This window comes from Eublepharis macularius, chromosome 2 (assembly GCF_028583425.1).
Source record: "Eublepharis macularius isolate TG4126 chromosome 2, MPM_Emac_v1.0, whole genome shotgun sequence".
NCBI classification, from domain to species: Eukaryota; Metazoa; Chordata; class Lepidosauria; order Squamata; family Eublepharidae; genus Eublepharis; species Eublepharis macularius.
Genome location: NC_072791.1, coordinates 132,003,108 through 132,025,302, shown reverse-complemented (window position 1 = coordinate 132,025,302; position 22,195 = coordinate 132,003,108). Strand labels below are relative to the sequence as shown.

Here is a 22,195-nt window from a genome sequence, read left to right as displayed (position 1 = left end):
TCAAAAGGTTATTGCCTCTGAACATGAGAGTTCCATTTAGTCATTATAGGTAATAGCCATTGATGAACTTTTCCTACATGAATTGTTTAATATCCCTTTAAAGCCAACTAAACTAGTGGCTATTATTACATCCCGTGGCAGTTGTTTCCTTATTAATTACCTTTTGAGTCCTGAATCTACTGCTTATTAGCCTGGACAATAATTTTGAACTAAAGAGCTATGCAAGACTTTTGTGTGTGTGTGTATAGTAGTACTCACCACCAGTACTGAGTACTGGCACCTTTCAGGGGGGCTCTCCCACATCTTCTGGGGTGGGGGAGCGAGAATTAGTGGAAAACAGTACAACATACATATGGGTACCAGCACCTTTTTTAAAAAAATGCACTGGAACTATGTAAAAATTACACTGGTACTGTATGAGAAGCACATGGCTACATAAGCACTTTGTATTAAGGTACTTGCTTAAAAAAAATCCAACAGCTTTGTATATCACATATTTGTGCTTCCAAAAAATGCTATATACAGATATTGACATGCTTTCTGTTAAAGTTTCCAGCCATATCCAAAGGTTATGTGTAAAGTGTGTCTGATGTTAAACAATGTAATATCACATTTAAGTATTTGGGGAAATGTTTTCTATAATAATAATCTCAGGAAAATCATGCTTATATTGAAAATGTTCATGCCACTGAAAATCAGTAAGATTTCCACAAAAATTTACTTAGAGTGGTAGTTATTACAAAGATTTCTATTCTTATCGCATTTATGAATGATCAGCATCATCAAGGACAATCATTTAAACCCAAGCGTTGCTGAGTTCCTTATTAAAATCCTTCAAATGTATTTGTTTACTATTTCATGGGCTATGCTATATGTTCTTCTTTTAAAAAATTCAAGAACCTTTATTTGCTTAAAGGCTTGCCAGTAAAAAGGTCCCAAGTCTTAATCCCCTTTCTGCTACACACCAATGAAACTTAGAGAGCTCTTTGACTATTGACTTTTTCACATGGAAACCGATCTGCTGAGCCTGGAAGTGAAAAGAGACCATTTCTTGCAAAAAACCTCTGAGGCTCTGAAGGAGTCGTCAGCCTTGGCCCGTGTTGTGGCAGCAGCAGCAGCAAAAGCTTTCTGATCCTCAGATTTGTAAACTTGTAGACATCATAATGCCATTTCTCTCTTGTTAGCAGGTGTCCTGTCTGGAAGTTGCTGCCTCAGCCTCCAGCAGTGCTGGGAATTAGAAAATTGTCTGTCTTTCCTGAACCGTGAAGTGCTTCTCTTAAATAAAGGCCAGGTCAGATGTTAAAGGGACATTCTTGTCTCTTGAAGCCGAAATAATCTACAGTCACATAGAGAAATGAAGGCATCCTCCTCCTCCTCCTGAAATGGTCAGTCTCTTGAGCTACCATTATATTCTGAAGGTTGAGAGAACGAGTGAGCAAATAAATAAACAAAAACTTCCTCCTGTTTCTCTGACATTTCGCTGTATTCCATTTTCAATTTCCATTATGCACAGGTTCAATTAAATGTCTAATAATTTTCCTGTTGAATCACCCTATTTTAGCGAAGACATTTCAATTAATATTATTTCAAGATTTCTGCCCTCCCGCTGCTGCCTTTGATCCTTTCTGTTTACCAGAATTAAAAGCCTTGAAACAATGGGTATTTAAAAATAATATAAGCGTATAATTTATTTTTGTTTCCAATCTCCCTTCTCATTGGAATATAAAAACAAGACAGAAATACTAAACACGTGAAATTAAGTTCTATTGAAATCAGATATCTTTCCAAATAAGGGCATTTACTAGGGTTGCCAGCCTCCAGATGGTGGCTGGAGATTTCCCAGACTTACAACTGATTTCCAGGCCACAGAAATTAGTTGACCTGGAGAAAATGACTGCTTTGAAGGGTAAATTATGGAAGTATACCCTGCTGAGGTTCTTCTCCTCCCTAAACCCCACCTTCTCCAGGTTTCACCCCCCAAATCTCCAGGTATTTCCCAATTCGGAGCAGGCAACCTGAAAATTTAGAATTAAGTTCTAAAACACTTTTCTCGGTTTCTCTTACTTCCATTTGAGAGCATAACATTGGGGTGCATGCCTGCACCTAATAATTTCTGTTTTTGAGGTATTATAGACAACTACGAAGAAACTGTAGCTGTGGAATATTTAAAAGCATATAAATCAATGCTGTTTTTTTAAACTTAAATTTTTAGCCTTCTGTGGCAATCAATTCTACAAATTCTGCCTTTCCTCCTGGGCTGTGAACTAATCTTTGTGATTATAGCTTTAGGCAAATCCAAATGATTGTCAGCCAATCACAATCCCTGCAACTTGATGGGAAGTGGATGAGCAAGACTCAATTTAAAAGGTGGGAAGGAAAAACTTTTCCTCAGATAGGGGCTTGGAGGCTCTGGTTAAGAGCGCCAGATTAGCCAGGATTTTTATTTGGATTTTTTAGGTAGGGTTGATAGGTTTATGGGAGAGGGCTTGTTTTTAGGTGATAAATAATCACCCTGGCAAAAGCCAGAAGCACCAAATCTATCTGGGCATTTTCTGAAAGACAGGGGCTGAGAGGCGAAAGGGAAAACTGCCGTTTTGGTAACCAGGTCCAGTAAACCTCCTAACCTCGGGTAAACTTTGTGAGGAAAGGAAGCAAGAAGCAGAGTTTATTTACTGTAGTTGAGTCCAGTATACAAAGTATTCAGTCTTGAAAAAGAGGGGAAATTTACCTCATAAATACATCCAATATTGTTATAACCACATCTGAGTAAGATACAGTTTACTTGCTATCAGTCATTCAACATAGTGTCACCCATTCTCATGATTGTGGCAGCTGACGATTCAAAGATAGAGGCTAGTGAGAGGGAGCGGCAATTTTAGAAAGGCTCCAGGCAACTACAGAGAACAGTGAAGTGTTTCAATATAACATAATCCCTTAAACCTTAAGCCTAGAGTACAATTGCCTCAGAATTTCATCCTAGTCATCCTCCTGTTGTAGCTTATTAGTAAATGAAAATGATTGGTAATTGAACTGTTGTTGAATATATCTTCAGCCACTATCATCTCATTTTGGTAAGGTGGAATAATTTTTATCTAATATAAACCAGATGAGTGCCACAGTGGTATATAGGTTTGAGTGTTAGACTAGGATGTGGAAGAATCTGGGTTTGAATCCTTGTTCTGAGACAGAAGCTTTCTGGGTGCACCTTAGGGTGGCCTGCCACTCTCTCTCAGCCTAAGCTTACTCACACAGTTGTTGTTATGATAAAATAGAGGGTGGAGAACAATGTTCTAAGCCACTTTGAAAACATATTGGGGAGAAAAGCAGAGTATAAAAGATTAAACAAGACTAGCACATAGGGTTCCCAGATGCCTGCTGGGGGCAGGCAAACTTCCAGAGGTTTGCACCTTTGCTCGCTGATCTGTCCGAGATTAGTGGGAGGTGGCAAGCCCCCCAGAGGTTGCCCGCCACCAACAGGCATAGGGTTTCCAGTCCCCCACTGGGGTTGGGGGATCCCCCGCTCCCACCCTCCACCCCATGCCCCCACTTACCTGGCCAGCAGGGGGGGGGGAGAACGTGCCTCCCAGGGCACGCTTCCAGGCGGTGCGGCATGTTCCCGCAATCTGCAGTGGCCTGATTTGGGCCGATTTGGACATGAATCAGGCCAAATTGGGTCTGCTTCATCCCCCTATGGGTGAGCACTCTGATGGCAGCACGTGTCTTATGTGATGATGTCAATTCCCAGAAGTGACATCATTGTGCAGGTGCAAGAGGGACATTGTAAGGTATATGTCAGTCCTCCAACCTCCCACCCAGGGGTAGGGGGACCTGGCAACCCTAGGAAGGCACCCCAGGATTACACACAATGTGTGCGCTCCCAAGGGGTGTGATGTCACCCTCAGAAGTGATGTGGTTGCGCCTACCACAGGAGCACTCCTGCGCTTTGTTTGGGGCCGATTTTTGGATCTGCACAGAGTATGGGAGTTCACCTGTAGCTAGCGTGATGACATCATTTCCAGGAGTGATGTCATCTCACAGGTGCCAGAGCACATGTGCGCTTTGTGCGCAGAACACTTCCAGCATGAGATAAGTGCCAGGTCCCCCCCTCCTGCCGAGAGGGTAGTGGCAACCCTACTAGCACATGGTTTAATAACAAGAGAACTAGAGCCCAGTGTCACAGTCCATCAGCGGGGGATTCCGGATGATCAATTTTGATCGGACTTTCTGAGCAGTCATGCCGCGGTGGAGTCCTACGAATCCACTTCTCCCCGATTCCACATTAGGCTTTTGTTTCGCACATTTCATCGGCTCAAAGTCCATCATGCAGAATTTTTGACAGGATAAAAATCGATTTCTCATCGCTTTTTCCGGGGGAAGTGTCAAATGATGCACATCTTCATTTTTTTTTATTCCCCCCCCCAAAAAAACGTTGCTACACATAAACATTGCATCAAACCAACACATTAGAAAAAAATTTCTCACAAAAAAAGTTGCTGCACATAAACGTTGCATCAAATAAACATATTGGATAGGCCAGAGCACTTCCTGCCGATATTGTGGAAGAGTATTGGCTATTGACATTTGGAGGGAAAATTGTTACCAATGACCCCGCGTCTATCTTTCCCGCTTTCTCCGTGAGCAGTGTGGTTTAGTGATAGGTGTTGTGTTGAGGACGGTCTCTTTCTACCTCCATGAAATGCCTAGACCACTAGTTGAATGCTGAAGTCCCTCCATCACACTTTCACTCTACCTCAGAAGCTGTCAGCTGTCAGGGAGCAACAAGTAACAAATTTGGCGTGTTGTAAAATGGACCCGTTATTGGTCAGCTGTTGTCATGTGACACAGGATATGTTTCTGCATAGATTTGTAGAAATGTTGCAACGTTTTTTTACATTTTTTTTTTAAAAAAAAGAGGGGAAGGGAAAGGGTAGTGGGTGTAGCTTAGAAAACATGATTGGCCAATCAAATTAAGTTGATTCGAAGGGCGAGAGAAAAGGGCAAGGGTGGGGAGAACATCGAATAAAGAATTCCGCATGACTAAAATCCCTAATCTGCTGCGCATGGACAAATAAGTCGGGGGAAAGCATGCAGGATGGGGAAAAAAACGGACAAAACGTGCAGTGACTTCGAATCTGCTGCTAGGATTGCCTTCCCACATGTGGAAACACAAGAAAAAATCGAGGTCATTTAGAAGCTGAAGCAGGGAAAACCATTCGTGCGGAATCACCCATAATGTCTTCAGCCTGCAATTTAGTACAGTCAGAAAAAGAGCCTGATACTTCAGTTCTAGCTCTCTAAACCCATCTATACCTTGCTTTGTGGAGAGAAACAAATCAGTTTACCCTTTCTGAGATATATCTTGACCTCAATTTAATTTATGTCAGAGTGTCGCTTTCAAATTAAGTGGAAAATAAAACCACAAATGATGTTTTAGTTACCCAGTATGGTTGCACTTAAGAGATTTCAGAAGAATTCCGCTGGACCAAATTAATCAGCAGCAGTCATAAAATACATTATGATTTCAAATCTGAACCTACTGATGTACCTTAGACTCTGCCAGTGCTTACAAACACTGACAGCTTTCTTAAATATCTTTCTGAATATAGAATAGAGTATTATGACTAACTCCATGATATTCTGACATTGTATACAAATAATAGCATTTGGAGGAGCTGTGGTTCAATGGTAAAGTATTTGCTTCACATGCAGGAGGTCCAGGGTTCAATCCCTGGTAGCTGCAGTTTAAAAGATCAGGTAGTAAGTGATGTGTAAGAAACAAAGCAGGATCAAATATTGTCAGAAAATTTGAACTAGAGTTACAAAATGAAGCAGGAGAGCAACTTATAGAACTTTGTGAAGCCAACAATTTGTTCATTGCAAAAATATACTTCAGGCAACTGAAAAATATTATATACGTGGTTGTCATCGGATGGGCAATACAGAAATCAAATAGATTATAGAAGCAGAAGATGGAAAAGCTCTATTCAACCAGGAGCTTGTTGCGCTACAGACTGTGAACGTTGAATATAGAGCTGAACAAAAACACTACATCAATCATATTGCCAAAATACAATCTAAATAACATTCCTGAAGATTTTAATGTAAAGAACAGATTGCATCACTAAGTTTAATTGAACAGAGAAATTATCAAGGAAGAAGGCCATTCCTGAAGCCAAAAGACATGAACAGCCCCTATGAATGACTGATGAAACTCTTATAAATGCTAAAGATAGGCGAGAAGCAAAAATAAAAGGTGACAGAAATTGAATAAGAATTCTAAATGCAGCTTTTCAGTGACTTGCATGTAGAGACAAAGAGAACTATTATAATAACCAATGCAAATAAATAGAACAACAAACAAGGAAGAACAAGAGACCTGTTCCACGAGGTCCAAGAAATGCTCCATCTACATACCAATTCTGAAAAAGGAGACGTCGGGGATTGTAGCACCTATTGCCTTAATTTCCCACATAAGTAGTGATGCTCAAAATTTTACAACAAAGACTCTTACCACATATGGAACAACAAATGTCAGATATTCAAGCTGGATTCAGAAAAGGAAGAGGCACTAGAGAGCATACTGCAAATTTACAATGATTACAGGGCATACTAGAGAATTTCAGAAGAAAATCAGTTTGTGTTTTATAGATTACAGCAAAACTGTCAACTGTGTGGATCATGAAAAGCTATGACTGATTTAAAAAGAAATGGGTGTGCCACAACATCAGATTGTGTTGATGTGCAACCTCTACTCTGGACAAGAGCTTGCTGTTAGGGCAGAATATGGGGAAACGGGATGGTTTCCAGTTGCCCAAGGTGTCAGACAAGGAGGAATTTTGGCCATTTCCACACGTCCTTATTTTAGTGGCACAGTATTGCTATTATGCCACTTTACTCACATTACTACACACATCCTCGTAATCCAGCCATGAAAATCCCGTCATGCTCCCGTTATTGTCGCACTTTCTCTGAGAACGTAGATTTCCCACTTTTTCTGCTTTGAAATGCGTATTTAGTGCTATTTTTGGCATGCATGAGAACACTCAGAAACGCTTTTCCAGAGAATGCTCACTCAGCCACTCCTCCTTTCTTGGTTGGTGCTTCCTTAGAACAGTTGCTCCCGCCCACAAACTTGAATCCTGCAAACCTCTGCGGAATCCTGTCAAACGTTTCCCTCCAACCTTTCCCCCCACCCCAAATGTTAATTGTGCTATTGTGATCTTGCACTTAAAAGGAACCCATTGCATTTCCTGTTTAAAGCAATTTAGATCCTGGAACAGAGGGGCAATGAAACAGAGAGAGCTGGCAGCTAGAGACAAAACACACACACCCTCCCTCCTTTTAACAATGTCTCTGGTGATTTTAATGGAGATCAAGGGAAAGACAAGCGTAGAGCTTGCAATTTGTAGTATAAAAATGGATGCTTAATTCACGGTTTGGGTTTAATTAGGTTGATTCATCAGATTTCTCCTGAACCAAAAAAAAGCGGGGAGGGAGAACTGCTGCTTACTTAAGATTCCCCCCACCCCGCCTCCAATCTTTCCTCTCACCTTCCTCCATCAAATCACAAGTAAACCAGGCAGGGAAGGGGAGGGAAGCGGCTGGGGCAGGCAGCCTTTGTACAGCTCCACCTTTCGGCAACAGGGAGTTACAGAGCAAGCCTGGCTTTCTCGGACACCAAGGACAGAGGGAGAGAGACAAGAGAGAGAGCTGCCAAGCTAACTAGCAGCAAGAGAGCAGAAGGAAGGAGAGCCCACGACAAGCAGTTTAAATGAAATTGGCGGGCAAAATAACAGCCTACCACAGGCTTCCTTTGGGCAGAGCTGATTCCAAGCTTACATATCGAAACTGCGATATAATGCAAATCTGAATATAGGTTTTAAAAAAACCAGAAATGGTCGTGAATGTGCTTTCATCAGCTGTGATGTGAGCTCACCCACCGCCAATCATGGCACTTTTTCTGTGGTATGCGAACTTCTGAAAGTGCAACGCAGCCGCAAAAGTCAAGACATTTCACCCGGCACGTATCATGAAAGCTGCATCATGAAAGCAGGATTGGAAATGGTGCGATACAAATGCAATAATAAGGCAGTGTGGAAACTGCCTTTATCTCGCTATCTGTTCAATCTATATATGGAACATATAATAAGGAAAGCTGGATTCAGTCTAGATGAAGGTGGAGTGAAAATTGCTGGAAGGAACAACAATTTGAGATATGCAGGTGATACCATATTACTGGTAGAAAATAGCAAGGACTTAAAACTGTTGGATTAGAAGCGACTCAGCATGCCTAGACATTAGGAGGGGGGCTCTATATTTTCTCTTTGTGTGTATGTGTTATCTTCCTGAAGAGCGGGAAGCCTCTCTCTGTCTAAATTGGGAACACCTCTCTGACCCATCCTTCTCTTGCTGTGTCTTTTTCTTTCTTAGCTCTCCATGGAGCAACAGAGAGAGAGAGAGAGAGAGAGAGAGAGAGAGAGAGAGAGAGAGAGAGAGAGACCTATCTCCTCGTGGAGCCATAAGGGATACCTGCTGGAAAAGCTGGCCATGTGACTAGAGAATTATTAGAATATGCTTTTCTTTCTTCTACAAGAAATGCTGTGAATTAGAACTAAATAAATGTAAGTATATATGACTATAACTATATACAGAGCAAGATTTGGACCTAGATTTCCAAGGTATGAGCTTTCCAGAGTCAAAGCTCCCTTCTTCAGATATTCATGTATCTGAAGAAAGGAGTTTTAACTCTCAAAAGCCCATACCCTGGAAATCTAATTGGTCTTTAAGATGCTACTCACCCTAATTTTGCTATTCTACTGCAGACCAACATGGTTACCCACCTGTAATGATAATGATAACAATAACAATATACATACATACATACATACATTCCCAATAGAAATGACTATGATGAAGGTTAAAGAAGAAGGTGCTAAAGCACGATTACAGTTAAACCTCAAGAAGACAAAAGGAATTATTTCTGAGGAATTACACAATTTGAAGGTTGACAATGAAATTGAAATTCTTAAATAATTTCTATTCCTTGGCTCAGTTATCAACCAAAACGGAAACTACAACCATGAAATCAGAAGGAGATTGAGACTTGGAAAAGCAGCCCTGAGGGAACTAGAAAAGATCCTTAAGGATAAGGATGTGTCCCTGGGAACCAAGATCAAGATAATTCATACCATGGTATTCCTTATTTTTATGTTTCAGATCAAATTCTCCATAGACATTAAAATGACCAAACAGAGACTATTGTATTTTAGTCACAACAGGAGGAAAAAAGACTCACTGGGAAAGAAAATAATGCTAGGAAAAACTGAAGGCAGTAAGAAAAGAGGAAGATTCAACATGAGATGAATTTACTCAATAAAGTAAAGTAAGAATATTTTGGGTGAACTGTTCAAGAAATGATAGGAATGGAAGAAAGTAGATAGTTGAGATGTGGCAAAAGAGACAGAACATTAAAGGGACCTTTTTAAAAAGGAGAATATTAAGCCATCATAATGCAGAGGTCCAAAACTGACGAGAGCTTGAAAACAGAGAGACTTTAAAATATTAGATGCCCAAACATGAGCATGGTACTATAACATGTTCATAGTAATTACTTGAAACGCCTTTTTCCACTGATATTAGCACTTACAGAAGCCCTTCCATTATTCTTTGAATCACATAAGAGAACCCTATTCAAATAAAAGAAGCTGTAGTCTTGCACATGATTTATTCTGCTTTACTCCTAATGGAATTAATGGAATGTAAGTACAGGTAGATATATGTTTTCCTCTACAAGACAAATAGCAGCTTTTGACAGGGTGCAGTTTAGATCAGGAATATGGCACAGAGAGAAAGTCTGGATATCTCCATCTCAGCAACTACTCCCTGACCCATTTTTCTCCCCTCTCCCTTGCGTTTCTTTAAACTTTTCTTTAAAATATGAGGAATCCTGATCATAGAGGGTCTGTGTTAGTTAAAATTTAGTTACCATCTGATAAGAGGATTGCTCCTGAAGTCCTACCATAGTATGTTTCCCGTTGACCAGAGAAGAGCAAAACATACAGGCAGTGCACAAGGTACAGGCGGTGATGCTGCTGACTTTTCCAATATGATACTGCTGGGATGAGACCAGAGGTGTCTCCGTCAGTAATACCCCATTAAACCTCCATTAAAAAGACATGACTTCTTTCTCCAGGCCGTTGACAACCCTATTTTCTTATTGTTCCAAGGCAGCCTTCCATCTAGGTGGTGCTCAGGGCAGCACAATTATGCCTTGTGCTAGTGACTTGGTTACAGTTTTTACACACACTGGATCAGGGCCTTACAAATTATTGCTATTATATCTGATTATTCTGAGACTGTTGCTCTTCCCTCTAATACATCACTCCTGTTGCATTAGTCTGAGGGAAGTGTGACACCCTCAGAATCTTCTTACCCACTATGAGAGGAATGGGAAAGATCAAAGATGTTGTCATGCCATTGAGGGTTGTTGATATTATCTCTTCTGTAGTTTCATTTAAATTCTGAGGGGAAAATAGCAGATTTTTATAAGGGGTAGCTTTGGTGAATCAAGCCTGAGGAAAGACAGCTGTATATGAATTCTGTATTATGTAGGCAGGCTGGAACAAAATGGTGTTTCCCTTTTTTTCATTAGAGACAGGCCAGCCCAGCTGCAGTAAGCTGATTAGTTCTGTATATATTGGCATGGGTGTTCCACTATATCCAATTCCTCCCCAAAATCAATTCAGTTTCCAAAGAGGCACCAGATGGGTTCTTTGCCGAGGCATTTGATTAAGTGGCATACATATCCAGCAGTCTGTTCCCCAAAGAAAGAAGATCATGATATACTTGCTATGAACTCAAGACTCTTTACAAATGTTCAGTTTCTGATTCTTGAATTCAAGAATAAAATATCCAAGAAGGGATATTTGGGGAGGGCAGAGGAGAGATCATCACCATAGAATTGTTTTTAGTTCCCCATTATTTATTCTCTGCAGAAACTTAATAGATTAATTTAAAGTCAAATTAATATTAACAACGGACAGATGGTACAAAATTTGCCTTTTATCTCACTCTAGATATCTCTGTTAAATGACTGGTTTTGATGTGAAGAAAGCTCCCTATAAGAAAGTAATGCAAATAACTAAAAGCATTGATTGAATAATGGGTGAACTGGTATAATTAACCATTAATTGCTTCTTCACAAATTAAAATATGAGCTTTTAAGAGGACTTTAATAGGAGTTGTCCCCTGCAAAAGAGGAAGCAATATTAAAAATACATTTGTGGTTATCTCTTAATTTATGAATTGATACTGATTTTCAAAAATAAGAGAGTATATACCTGGGGAGAAGTAATAATAACAAGAAGAAATTGTTATCTTCATGAGCCGTCCCTGAAATATTGCCTGTATTGTGATACATTAGTGTTTGATTGAATAATCAAGGAAGGCACTTGATAAAAGTTAAAACAAAACTCAATGAGAATGCAATTGTTTAATTGCATGCAGAAACAAGCATAATAGATACAAATATTCCCTGTCTGGGTCTGACTAGGGCAAGAAAGGAACATTCTGACAGACACATCAATAGAAAAATGAATGAAGATTTCCCCCTAATGAGCTTTCTCTTAATTTCCCTGTATTATGCCTAACCCTTTGGGAAAGTGCTGGAGGATTGTCATTTAAGGACACTCTGTTCTTTCCAATAAAGGAGGGATTTCAACATAAATTCCCTTTCTGAATGCTGAACATGAGGCAAATGTTTTAAATGGTACTAGCCATGTTTTAAAATATTGTTCCAACCAATGCCATTTTTTTATTTTCAGGTAAATCCTACATAAAGCATTTGAGGCTGTAATGTATTTAGTATTTTAAAAAGAAATTCTACTTCCCTCCAAATACAAAGAGACTAAATCTAAGTTTGTACACACCCCTCTTGCCTATATCCTGGTGACAAATAGCACTTTAAAGTCCCTTGACAAATGAAGAAGCCCTGGTGAAATATTTCAAGATCTCCACTACATGGGTTTTCTCTGATGCATGCACTGTTGGGGGACATCTGTCTTCCGCACCTAATAAAGTAGTCTAGGTTTAAAATGAACTTCATAGGATTGCTTTGACACTAAAGGCACATATGGCTCATAATTAGCTGGATATCTTTTATAGTTAAATGATTTCTCTCTTGCTCTCTCCCTCTCTCTCCCATTTGCATCAATAATAGAAGCAAACAAAGTTCCAATTGTTCCCTGTTGCGGGACATTATGTGCCTGAATAAATGGATGTTGGCTGTGTCTACATGGATTTGCCATATGGCTACAAAGGCCAGAAGAATAGGGGCAGTGTGCTTTGTGATGGGAATAAGGAAAAGGCAGTGCCATGCAGGGTGTAGCCAGTCAAAGTCGAGGAAAGAAACAGAGCGGCACACCTTCCAAAGATATCCAGGAGAGGAAAAGTTAGTTATTCTTCTACTGAAGAACAAGGCAAGCAGGAAAACTTTTTCTGCTTCTCCCCAGAGAATATTTGGTTTCCCCTTGAAATATACACATTCTCCAGAATACACAATTTTTTAAACAAGTCCTACAAGGGATGCCAATTCAGATTGCACTGTTAAACAAAGGAGGGGTGAAAGGGGGCTCAGAGATGGCTGCAGAGTAGAATGACCCTCCAGAGATGATTCAGTAAAGACACAAACAATTGAATAAAAGATCCAGTGAGCTTCCATATTTTGTTGACCCCAAATGGGTAGTGGCAGAAAGTGCTGGAGCAGCTGAAGAGATGGAAGAGGCCTTTCTGCAAGATTGCTTAGAAGACAATAAATACACAGCTGTTATTAATTGATTATAGGGTATCCAAAATTCCCCCTTCTTCTGTTACAAAGGAGTTGTATTTGTTCAGCCCTCAAACCACAATATTTGGTCTGTGGGGAAATGAATTGCCCTCCCCATGAGACAGAGAATGTGGTTGGGTACATTAGGCTTCAGTAATCATGGGCACATGTGTCCATTCAAATGCCAGGGACAGCCAAATGATGTATATTGTTTTACAAAAGCAACGCATTTTCTGTTACATATGAGCTTACTGTTATATTGCAGTTTGTATCTTCAGAAACTATTCCAAATAAGAGCATTATGAATTACTGGCAGTCGGTAATATTTACTGGACCACCATATAGATGTATGTAATTCCATCTAGCTGGTGTTTGGTATTTTTAGCATGCAGATTAATACCTGATCCTTCACCACTAACCTCCCATTTCTTACACTGGGGACAGGTTCTTATGCTATTAGAGCTGGGTTGGAGCTACACCAGCACATTGCTAAATATAATGTATATTTATTATCAGTTTGAAAGGCCCTACTGTTTTATTGTGGTATGAGGCTTTTGTAGGCAATAGTGAGTTTCAACAGATGCAGCAGGTGGGTAGAGAAGATGGTAGGAATACAACTGGCTACAGTATACAGTGGAAGACAAACTCAACAGGGTACTTAAAACTGTAAATACCTTCTAGATCTATGCTGGTGGAACTATAACTATACACAGTAAGAGACACAAGTAACAAATGTAAATAAAACATTTGGATCATTGAAGTCCACATCAGGCAGTCTTAGACTTTTATCAGAGCATCCAAGATTCAAGGTTAGCTGCTCTGCTGCTTACCAAGCTCTTTGTGTACTGATAAATAGGATGCTTTGAAAGCAGCTCAGCTCCTAAATCAGTTAACCGCCAGAGGGTGGCTTCTTGCACCTTAGGGGAGGGTGGCAGCAGCAACGGCTGGTCCATCTGAAGTATTTAAAGGCTGGGCGTGTGGATCTTTCATTTTGGAGGCTCCTATTATTAGCTGTGGGGGGGTGGGCTGAGACAATGGAAGCCCCAAAGACACCTGCTTGCATGAAAGCAAAAGAAAATCCCATAAATCCTGGAGGATCCAGCTGCCTCCCTCCATGTATTGTTGGCCTTTAATAAGAAAGGGGGGGTATTTTTTCTCCTTCTCTCCCCTCCTTTTCAAAAGAGAAAATCGCCTTGAATCCGCTCCATTGACAGAGGCGTATGAAATCATCTAGATCTCTGATTAAGTAATCATACAGATTGGCGGTAATCAATGTTACTTTTATACTGAAGAGCGTTTCCTAAACCTAATCCTGGGGCTGAACGCAGATGGAGCCGAGAGAAGCGGAGCTAAAGAGAGGGATTTATTTTAAATCAATACTAAAAACGTCGCTTGCTTAGAAGGTAGAGCAACGGGCTTCTTAGTTTAAAAGAAAGCGCGCCCTTAATTCACGTAGGAGTCAAAGGCCTCACGCTACTGCTGGGGTCTTTCGAGTCAGCTATTCCAAGGGGATGGCGTCCTAGCAAAGCCACAGCCGCGCCTGTCGAAGATCGTTTTGCAGCTGTTTCGTGCAAATCCACAGGTTCCCAACCGTCCCGAGGCAAGCTCTGAACGAGCAAGAATTCTTCCCCACTGCAGAGCTCAGGGAAAGCCGCATCCTACTATGGGATCCTCGCCAGTTTTTCCTTGTTACCTGCGACCTCCTCCCTGAAATCTTCTCCGATCTTCAATGCTTTCTTCGGAAATTAAAATAGCGAGAATCCGCAGTATGTCCTTCCACGTCATGTGGCAAGGATCGGGGCCGCTTCCCAGTGTTTTATCTCCCCTGAGAACAGCCCTTAAACACCTTCCAGCCTAAGGCTACTTTACTATACTGTTTGAGCGCCAAAGGACAGCGCTGGGTTTACCAATTTTCACATTTTCTCCACGAATGGCAAAACTACAACCCTCCGGGGAACAGACCTCCTGCTTCAAAAAGCGCGCCCCCTCCAAGTGGATTACCCTGGGACTGCCTTGAGCGCGCTTGAGCAGGATAGTCGCTCTTGATTTGTTACGGAAGAGAGCGAGTTCTGGAGAAACATTTTAACTTGGCGGGAAGGAGGAGGAGACAAAGATTTCAGGGAGTGCGCCAGGCTCAAAAGCGCCGCAGAGCTGGGAGCGGGAGGAGCCAGAAGGGTCACTACGCTGCCACTTATGAATATTTTAGCGGCACGTAAGCGAGCCTCAGAAGTTACCGTAAAGCCCAGAACATTCCGGACCACCTAAATAACCGTGTCAATTTCACTTCTGTCGTTCCACGGGTAACCTAAAGAGACACTCGTCACTTTCAACATGTTGCGGGCGCTAGCAGCGCCCAGATCCTCCTGTTTACAGCCCGAAACTGTATATTGTTTACTTGGAAGTTCCGCCGAGTTCAGATGGGCTGAAGAATAATGTGCGTGTTTACTTGCAGGTGTCTCACAGAGTTCATAGGACCTACTCCCGGGTGTGTGAGGACTGGACTGCAGCTCTGTACACATCCTATTGAAGGACAACGTGAGAAAACGTGTTTAGGATGGGACAGTACATAGCGCAACCGATGCAGTCTGTGCTTGGTTGTACAACGCTTCCCCGCACAAATACTAATAATTTTTTTAAAAAGCAAATTGTTTACTAATTACCATGTTGGTAGAGGTAGCCCAGTGAACACGACGTCAGGTGATTGTTAAATATAAAGATGCTGCCCATTACCCCCTCTATCTTTTAAAGCACTTTTTGGAAGTCCGAACATCAGCTTGAATTTTTTCAAAGGCGGACTTCGTTGCCCTGTACAAGTATTCGGTGCACCTTCTGAATAATAATTTGGCTGGGACTGTTCACTTTACAGTGAGATTAATCTATTCAATTATATTTTGTTTAGCTGCAGCTTCATTACTCAGGGTTCTCCTGAGAGGATTAACTGAAAACAAACCAAGAATAAACTGATATCTCAAATACAGACGTACTCCAAAGCAACTCTAATTCGTTTCAGCTTGTTTTGATAATCAACACCTGCGTTTAGGGATCCAGATCTCCTCCTTTTCGAATGTCTGTTTCTACGCAATGTAAGACTCTGATCCTAGACTGTGGGAGTAATCCAAAAAATAAAGCCCAGATGTGCCTAATTAAGTCAAAAGTTTTTATAGGACGACCATCAGAAGGCTGGTTAGTGGGAAATGCTCCACTGAAATCAATTAATAAATTATAATCAACAGAATTTGGCCAAATGTATGCACTTTTAAGTCGCATTAATTAATGCTTAATTTCACCCACCTCCCAGTTGAAATGACATTGGCTAGATTATACCTATAAAGTATTTTAGTTTATTTTCTTAGTAAGAATTATTAAGTTCAGAGTGCACATTTCATTGGTATCAGCAGCCAATACTTTTATTGTGCCTTTAAATGTTGAAGTAAAGTATCACTGATATCAATTTATCTTTCTTTTAAGTGTTCTACATACTTTAACTTGGAAACAAATGAAAGTGCCATTAATTTCACTGGAACTGATTTCCAAGTAAGTAGCTTAGGACCATAGCCTTAAAGTGCCTTGTTACACAAGAAAAAAAAACGATAAGGCACATGTTATTAAAGGCCAAGATTTTGAAGCTCAGGAAGATTTAAGGCTGTGCCGATGAGAGGTAATTTTTCAGAGGCATTTGGAAGCACACACAACAAATGCAATATTTTGTAAAGATATAAAATATTGTGGACAAGACCAGAATGGCTCTCAGCTATTGTGTTGAGGATTAAGGGCTCCCTGAGCACATTGACACAGCAGAAGAGCTACTATAGTTTATCGTGTCAATGATCCATAAATAACGGGTCACTAGGAGATTTAATCTGCCCATTCAAATCCTTGCGGTGGTGTGTGTGAGAGGGGTGTGCCAAAGTATGGCACACGTCAATGGAACTGAAGGTACCTGAGGTGGTGGCTCCAATCAGGCCTTCTCTGCGAGGTGAGTTGGTGAATGCAGCAGAGGGGAACATGGGCCATTAAGGTCTCCTGTTAGACCTTCAAGAGAGTTTAAAATCAATATCCTGAGACTCTTCAAGACAAGGCTAATGTAACAACTGAATTTATGGCAACAAATGAACTAATGTTTCTTTAAAATTACTTTTGTCGTTCTGTTTTTTAAACACAATGTGTAACACCATCTTCCTCAGTTTCCTCCAAAACAACAGGTTTCTCATTGAAAAAAGGGTCCTTATAAGTGACCAGAGGCTTTTTCATACTACATCTTTTAATGTATAATTAATTAACAGTGATTCTCTTGTTAACAATGTTGGGATAACAGCATGTAGAATACACCTTTGATAAAGTGCAATCCAAAATTCAATCAAGTCTATAATTATAGTTCCCTGGATCAACACCTCCCCCCACCCCCTGCCCGGAACTTTTCTTCTTGCCAGAAGCAAACTACCTTTTTTGGAAATTAAATTGCACAGTGAGATACTGCACAATTTATGTAGACATAAATGCAAAGAGGAGCTGCAGCCAATGCAAACTCTCTGGCACATGCAATTGTATGAAATATAAAGTTGAAAGCAGGTGTTTATCACATAAACACATTATTTGCAAGTAACATACAAAATGAATTACGGGTAAAACTTAAAAACAAAGGGCACAATCCAGGCAAAGTTAAGTACTTTTTGGTCCCACTGATTTAACTGAGAGTGAGAGAAGCATATGCTTAACTCTCTCCCATTGAAATCAATAGGATGTATAAGTGCTTAATGCATATAACAGCCCTCGTTTCAAGGAGACTTGGGGTAGATTCACATAACCCCTCTGTTCCCAGAGACTCCTCACCCTTATGACAACTAAGTTGCCTGCATTATTTGCTGCAAGAAGCTGTCATTTGAAAATCACTCCAAAACACACAAAGGTTGGTCAAGAGACAGAGTGCAAAAGTATGGAGAAAGATTCCATTCAGCAGAAGCACAGCATTAATGAGCTCTTTCCTCCAGATAGGATACAATCATAACCACATTTTCTTAAAGCCAGTTCCACTGGAATCAATGGGACTTACTTTCAAATAAAGAGTCAGGAGTAGGGTATTAGGTCAGCAGGAAAAAGTGAATCTCCATATAAAAAGAAATGAATTAGAGAGAAGGGCTTCCATACAGATTAGAGAGATTAGAAATGAGAAATGAATTAGAGAGAAGGGCTTCCATACAGATATTCCCCCAGTGCCTCTTGCTTTTCAAAGCTACTAGCCACTGACACTACATTTATCTCGTCTGATGAAGGCTGTAGCCCAGGAAAGCTTACATCACAATAAATCGTTTAGTCTTCAAGATACCAGAAGATCCTGTTTTTGTTCTTACTACACAGGATGCTGCATACTTTCTCCTGCTTTTAAGGTGGCTAACAAAGGAAAAAGGATTTGTGAAGTTATTCCAACCACCATAGCATCTAAATTATAAACTTTTAAGTTTAGGAACATATAAAGGAATAGTGGAAAAGTGCTTTCAGCCATTATCATGGTTCTAATTTTACCATCCTAATTTAATGGCTGTTTTGCTGTGCCTTTGACAGCTAAATAGAAGAAGTCTTGCACCCTAAATCCCAAGCATATTTATCTTCAAGTCAATGCTACTGAAATCAACACTTCTTTTCAAAAAGGTGTATGTAAAACTGAGGTGTTAGAGATACCATTTTTCAACCAGTCTTTTGTTAATATGATTTTAATAGTCTCTTGATGTGGAGCAACCAGCTGGTGGTAAGATTTCTGTATACAAGTTTCTCTTACAGAGGTAAAGCTAGAGGTTAGTTGAAAGTCTGGCAATCCTAGACTGAAATGTGGGGCACAGTAGTCCATAAAGTGGTAGAAACTTCATCATACCTTTTAGAAGTGGGTGGTATATACACCACAGCTGTCCTTATAGCTAACAATTATCATTAGTATATTTGTAGAGTTCCAACAGTGAGTCACAGTAATTACAAGGAGGACTGAGGTTTGCATCAATGGGACTTCTGTAAACTGAGCATTTGCACCCTGGATTCCACTGGAACTTAGAACACCTTGACCTTTTTGGTTTACTCAAGTGTCACACATCTTGTCAGGTAAAGAGTTTTCATATATTTATTGTGACTAAACTGCCTGCATCCCCCAGTTTGTGTATATGGACTATCCCCCACCCCCGCTGCCTTTACTAGCATTTATTTGTTGACATCCCATGGTCATCTCAGAGGGAGTGCCATCATAACCAGAAATATAGATATCTTAGAAGCTATTACAATATATCAGTAACATTCATCTTGTATTTAAAAGCTAGCAAAATACGAGTTTGATTGTTCTAAGCAAGCCACAAAGCACAGAAGGAGATGAATAAAAGCAACAGCACCAAGGTGGCTGACTGAAATTAGATTCCTTTTTATTTTAACATTGTGGCATATGTTTGCAATGGCAGTGGTACAGACCGGCTCAGGAACCATTGTATCAGATTTATTTTCAAGTAATAACTAAAGAAATTTTGATTCATAGCTACATTTTGTGAATGCAAAAAACCCACTATAAAAATAAATTTACATTTTTTTGTAAATAAAAAAGCAAATATAGTGCCCTTTGGCTTAACCAAATAAGAAAAAAAAACCCACACACACAAATAACAGACTACTGGGTGTCAACCAAAGTTATCCGCCTTTTTGACATAAATAGAAAATATAAGTTAGTATAACTTTTTAAGTTGTTTGTTTTTACAAATATACATTTTTTGCACTGAGAAATCAGCAGAGATTAAACATTTTTTTATATAAATGACTTTAAAGCTTTTACACTTCAGGCCAGTGTACTCACATTAGGCATAATACATTTTTATATAAAAATAATACATTGCACAGTTGTAAATTAACACTGCTCCGTCAGGTGGCTTATCGTCAGAGCCACTTTTGCTACATAGAGGTACCAGCAGTTCCTTCTGGGGCGGAGAGTGGGAGAAGAGGCGAAACAAAAAACAGGCAGTTCTTCCCCACTCTGGTCTCTTCTGCCAGTCCCTTGAGTGTATGAGGAAGGCCTCTCAAGCGCTGGGTTTCCCAGCACCAAGGAAACAGGGCTTCTGCGCGGTAGTGCAAAATCTGAAAGAGAAGAAGGGCCACACGTAGTAAACTTGCCCGGAGAACTCTTGGGGCGGACACTGCAGCTCCAGTTGCTGGCTAGTACAAAGGAACGCCACAAGACGCAGCCCCACCTCCCCCAGAACCAGCAGATGAGTCAGCAAAAGCTGAGGAGACTGGGAGTGGGGGATGGTCCTGCCGTCGCACTGCTCAATAACTGACCATCCGGAAGTTGCTCTGGATCCCAAGTGGTGTAAGGGAAGGGGAAACGCACAGCTTTAAGTACAGGCATGAAAATCCAAGCGATAATGCTTCACTTGCATGCCTGTCCCATTTAGCCATTTCTTGCAGCAATCATCCCTGCCAGTTGACAACTAGTCCACATCTTTGAAACTGTATGCTCAAGATCACATCCTTGAACTGAATGCCAACCCACTGGGCTTGCTACCGAATCTTTCGGCCTTGATTCCCCCATGAACACAAAGTAGAGCCTTCAGCCCATTGTCTCCTCCCTCCTTTCATGGGCTGGAAAGATCTGGCGAAGTGTGTCCCAACAGGCAATCTCGGGTCGCACTAAAAGGGGCCATCATCATCCTCCCGCTCACCTCGTTCATCGGAGCCTTTTCCGGGGTGTCTGCTCAGTGGGGACTGCGGAGATAGAGGCCTGCAGCGCGCTAGGATGCTCCCCAGCCGCTTTTGAGTCCACGACCCTTTTCCGCTTGGCAAAGAAATCTACGGATCAAGTCCAAGGAGAAAAAGAGGGGGGAGGGGAGTTCATTAGAAATCCTCGAGCCAAAGATGGGGGGGGAGGGGAGAGACACGCCCCACCGAAGCCAAGTCCGGCAGAAAAACAGCCGAACGGCGCACCAGGGAGGGACCCGCCCTGCCGCAGCCGCTTCTGCATGCGAGCCCTGCCTCGTTGCTCCCCCAACCGGCCAGCCAGGGCAGCTCCGGCTGCCCGGGTTTGTTTACGTCGCCAGAAAGGCAGCAGCGATGTGCTGCGTAAGCGTTTTCCTTCGAGCCCGGCCAAGCCCCGGGGAGCTGCGCAGAGTCCGACTGGAGCCAGCGCCTCTGGCGACGGTCAAACGCCCCCCTCAGGGGAGCGGGAAGGACCCCCCCCCCCACGAGCCCGAGGGGCCCTAGAGCTGCGGGAAGGGCAGGCTGGAGGAGCCACCCTCCCCAGGCACAAGTGCGAGGCAGCGGCTCCAGCGCTTACCTGTGATGTGAGCCGCCCCGGTGGAGGAGGCTCTCTTCAGAGCCGCAGCCGCACACGGGACAGGCTTGAGTATAATCCCTGAGAAGTTGCTGAGCTGAGCGGCCCGGTTCTCCTGGTTGAGGGGCTCCTCGGGTCCCACAGTGGCGCTGGCCAAGGCAGCCGTTCTGCCCTGCGGAGCAGGCGAACGCAGCCCCGGCTCCAGGGGAGAGTCTCTGGGCTCCACCGACACGGGCACCTCTGCGCTGTCCGGCGGCGGAGGCTTGGCTCGGATCACCAGCACCGGGAAGCGGCACCTCCCGACCTGCAGGGTCTCCCGATAGAAAGCGGGCACGGCGCCGCCCTCCACCTCTTCCCACTGCAGCCTGCCCGGGCCAGCCAGCGGCGCCTCGCTCTGGAAGTTGTAGTCCCAGCGCCTCTGGCTGTCCTCGCAGATCTCTCGCAGGTGGTTCTTCAGCTCGCGGTCGAGCTCCTCATGATCCACGGGGCCGAAGAGGTTCCTGCAGACGCCCGTGCGAGCATGCAGCGGAAAGGTCCGGCGAGCCGCCAGGCGCTCCAAAGCCGAGGCACTGGAGAGGTGCACGTTGGACATGGTGGCGACGGGGGTCGAAGCGGGAAGAGGAGCCGTGGCCGGGCGCGCTCGCGGATCCGAATCTCAGCGCCGCAGGACAGCGCAGGGGGTCGGCGGAAAGCAACCTGCTTGCGCCCCCGATCCGCCCGCCCTCCACACCCCGCTCCCTCGCACTCCGCTTCTAACACCCCGCCCGCGCCTGCCTCCTTTTTAAAGCCCTCTCGGAGTGAGCTCGAGCAAAACATCGATTAGCATAATACTACTGCTCGGCAATAACACTCCTGCCATTGGTAGACGCTCCATTCTGCCCAGGGCGTCGCCCCACCTCCTCCTGCCCCTGATTGGCCGAACTGCCGAGAGTGGCCCGGCGCCAAAAGCACCAGCCTCCTTGCCATTGGATCGCCTGGCATGTCTGTCTTGGGCCGGGCTTCGGAGGAGGAAGAAGGGGGGGGGAAGGAGGGCGGTGGCGAGGGGATCTGGCGATTTAAAGAGATGGTGGCGTAACCCGACA

General features: G+C 42.6%; 1 protein-coding gene across 1 annotated transcript; it reads right to left on the bottom strand.

Annotated features, from left to right (window-relative positions):
* Nucleotides 1-19,200: 19,200 nt before the first annotated feature.
* Nucleotides 19,201-21,903, bottom strand: CDKN1C (cyclin dependent kinase inhibitor 1C). The gene is made up of 3 exons (XM_054972703.1): nucleotides 21,117-21,903; nucleotides 20,506-20,632; nucleotides 19,201-19,921 (listed from the first exon to the last, which is right to left on the bottom strand). The coding sequence occupies exons 1-2, from the start codon at nucleotides 21,703-21,705 to the stop codon at nucleotides 20,511-20,513; spliced, it is 711 nt and encodes a 236-aa protein (XP_054828678.1). The 5' UTR covers nucleotides 21,706-21,903; the 3' UTR covers nucleotides 19,201-19,921; nucleotides 20,506-20,510.
* Nucleotides 21,904-22,195: the final 292 nt, after the last annotated feature.

Coding starts and splice junctions, on each gene's coding strand:
- CDKN1C (XM_054972703.1), bottom strand. CDS start 21,705: ATGTCCAACGTGCACCTCTCCAGTGCCTCGGCTTTGGAGCGCCTGGCG. Junction 20,633..21,116: donor CGGGGCGGCTCACATCACAG/GTAAGCGCTGGA, acceptor CTTGATCCGTAG/ATTTCTTTGCCAAGCGGAAA.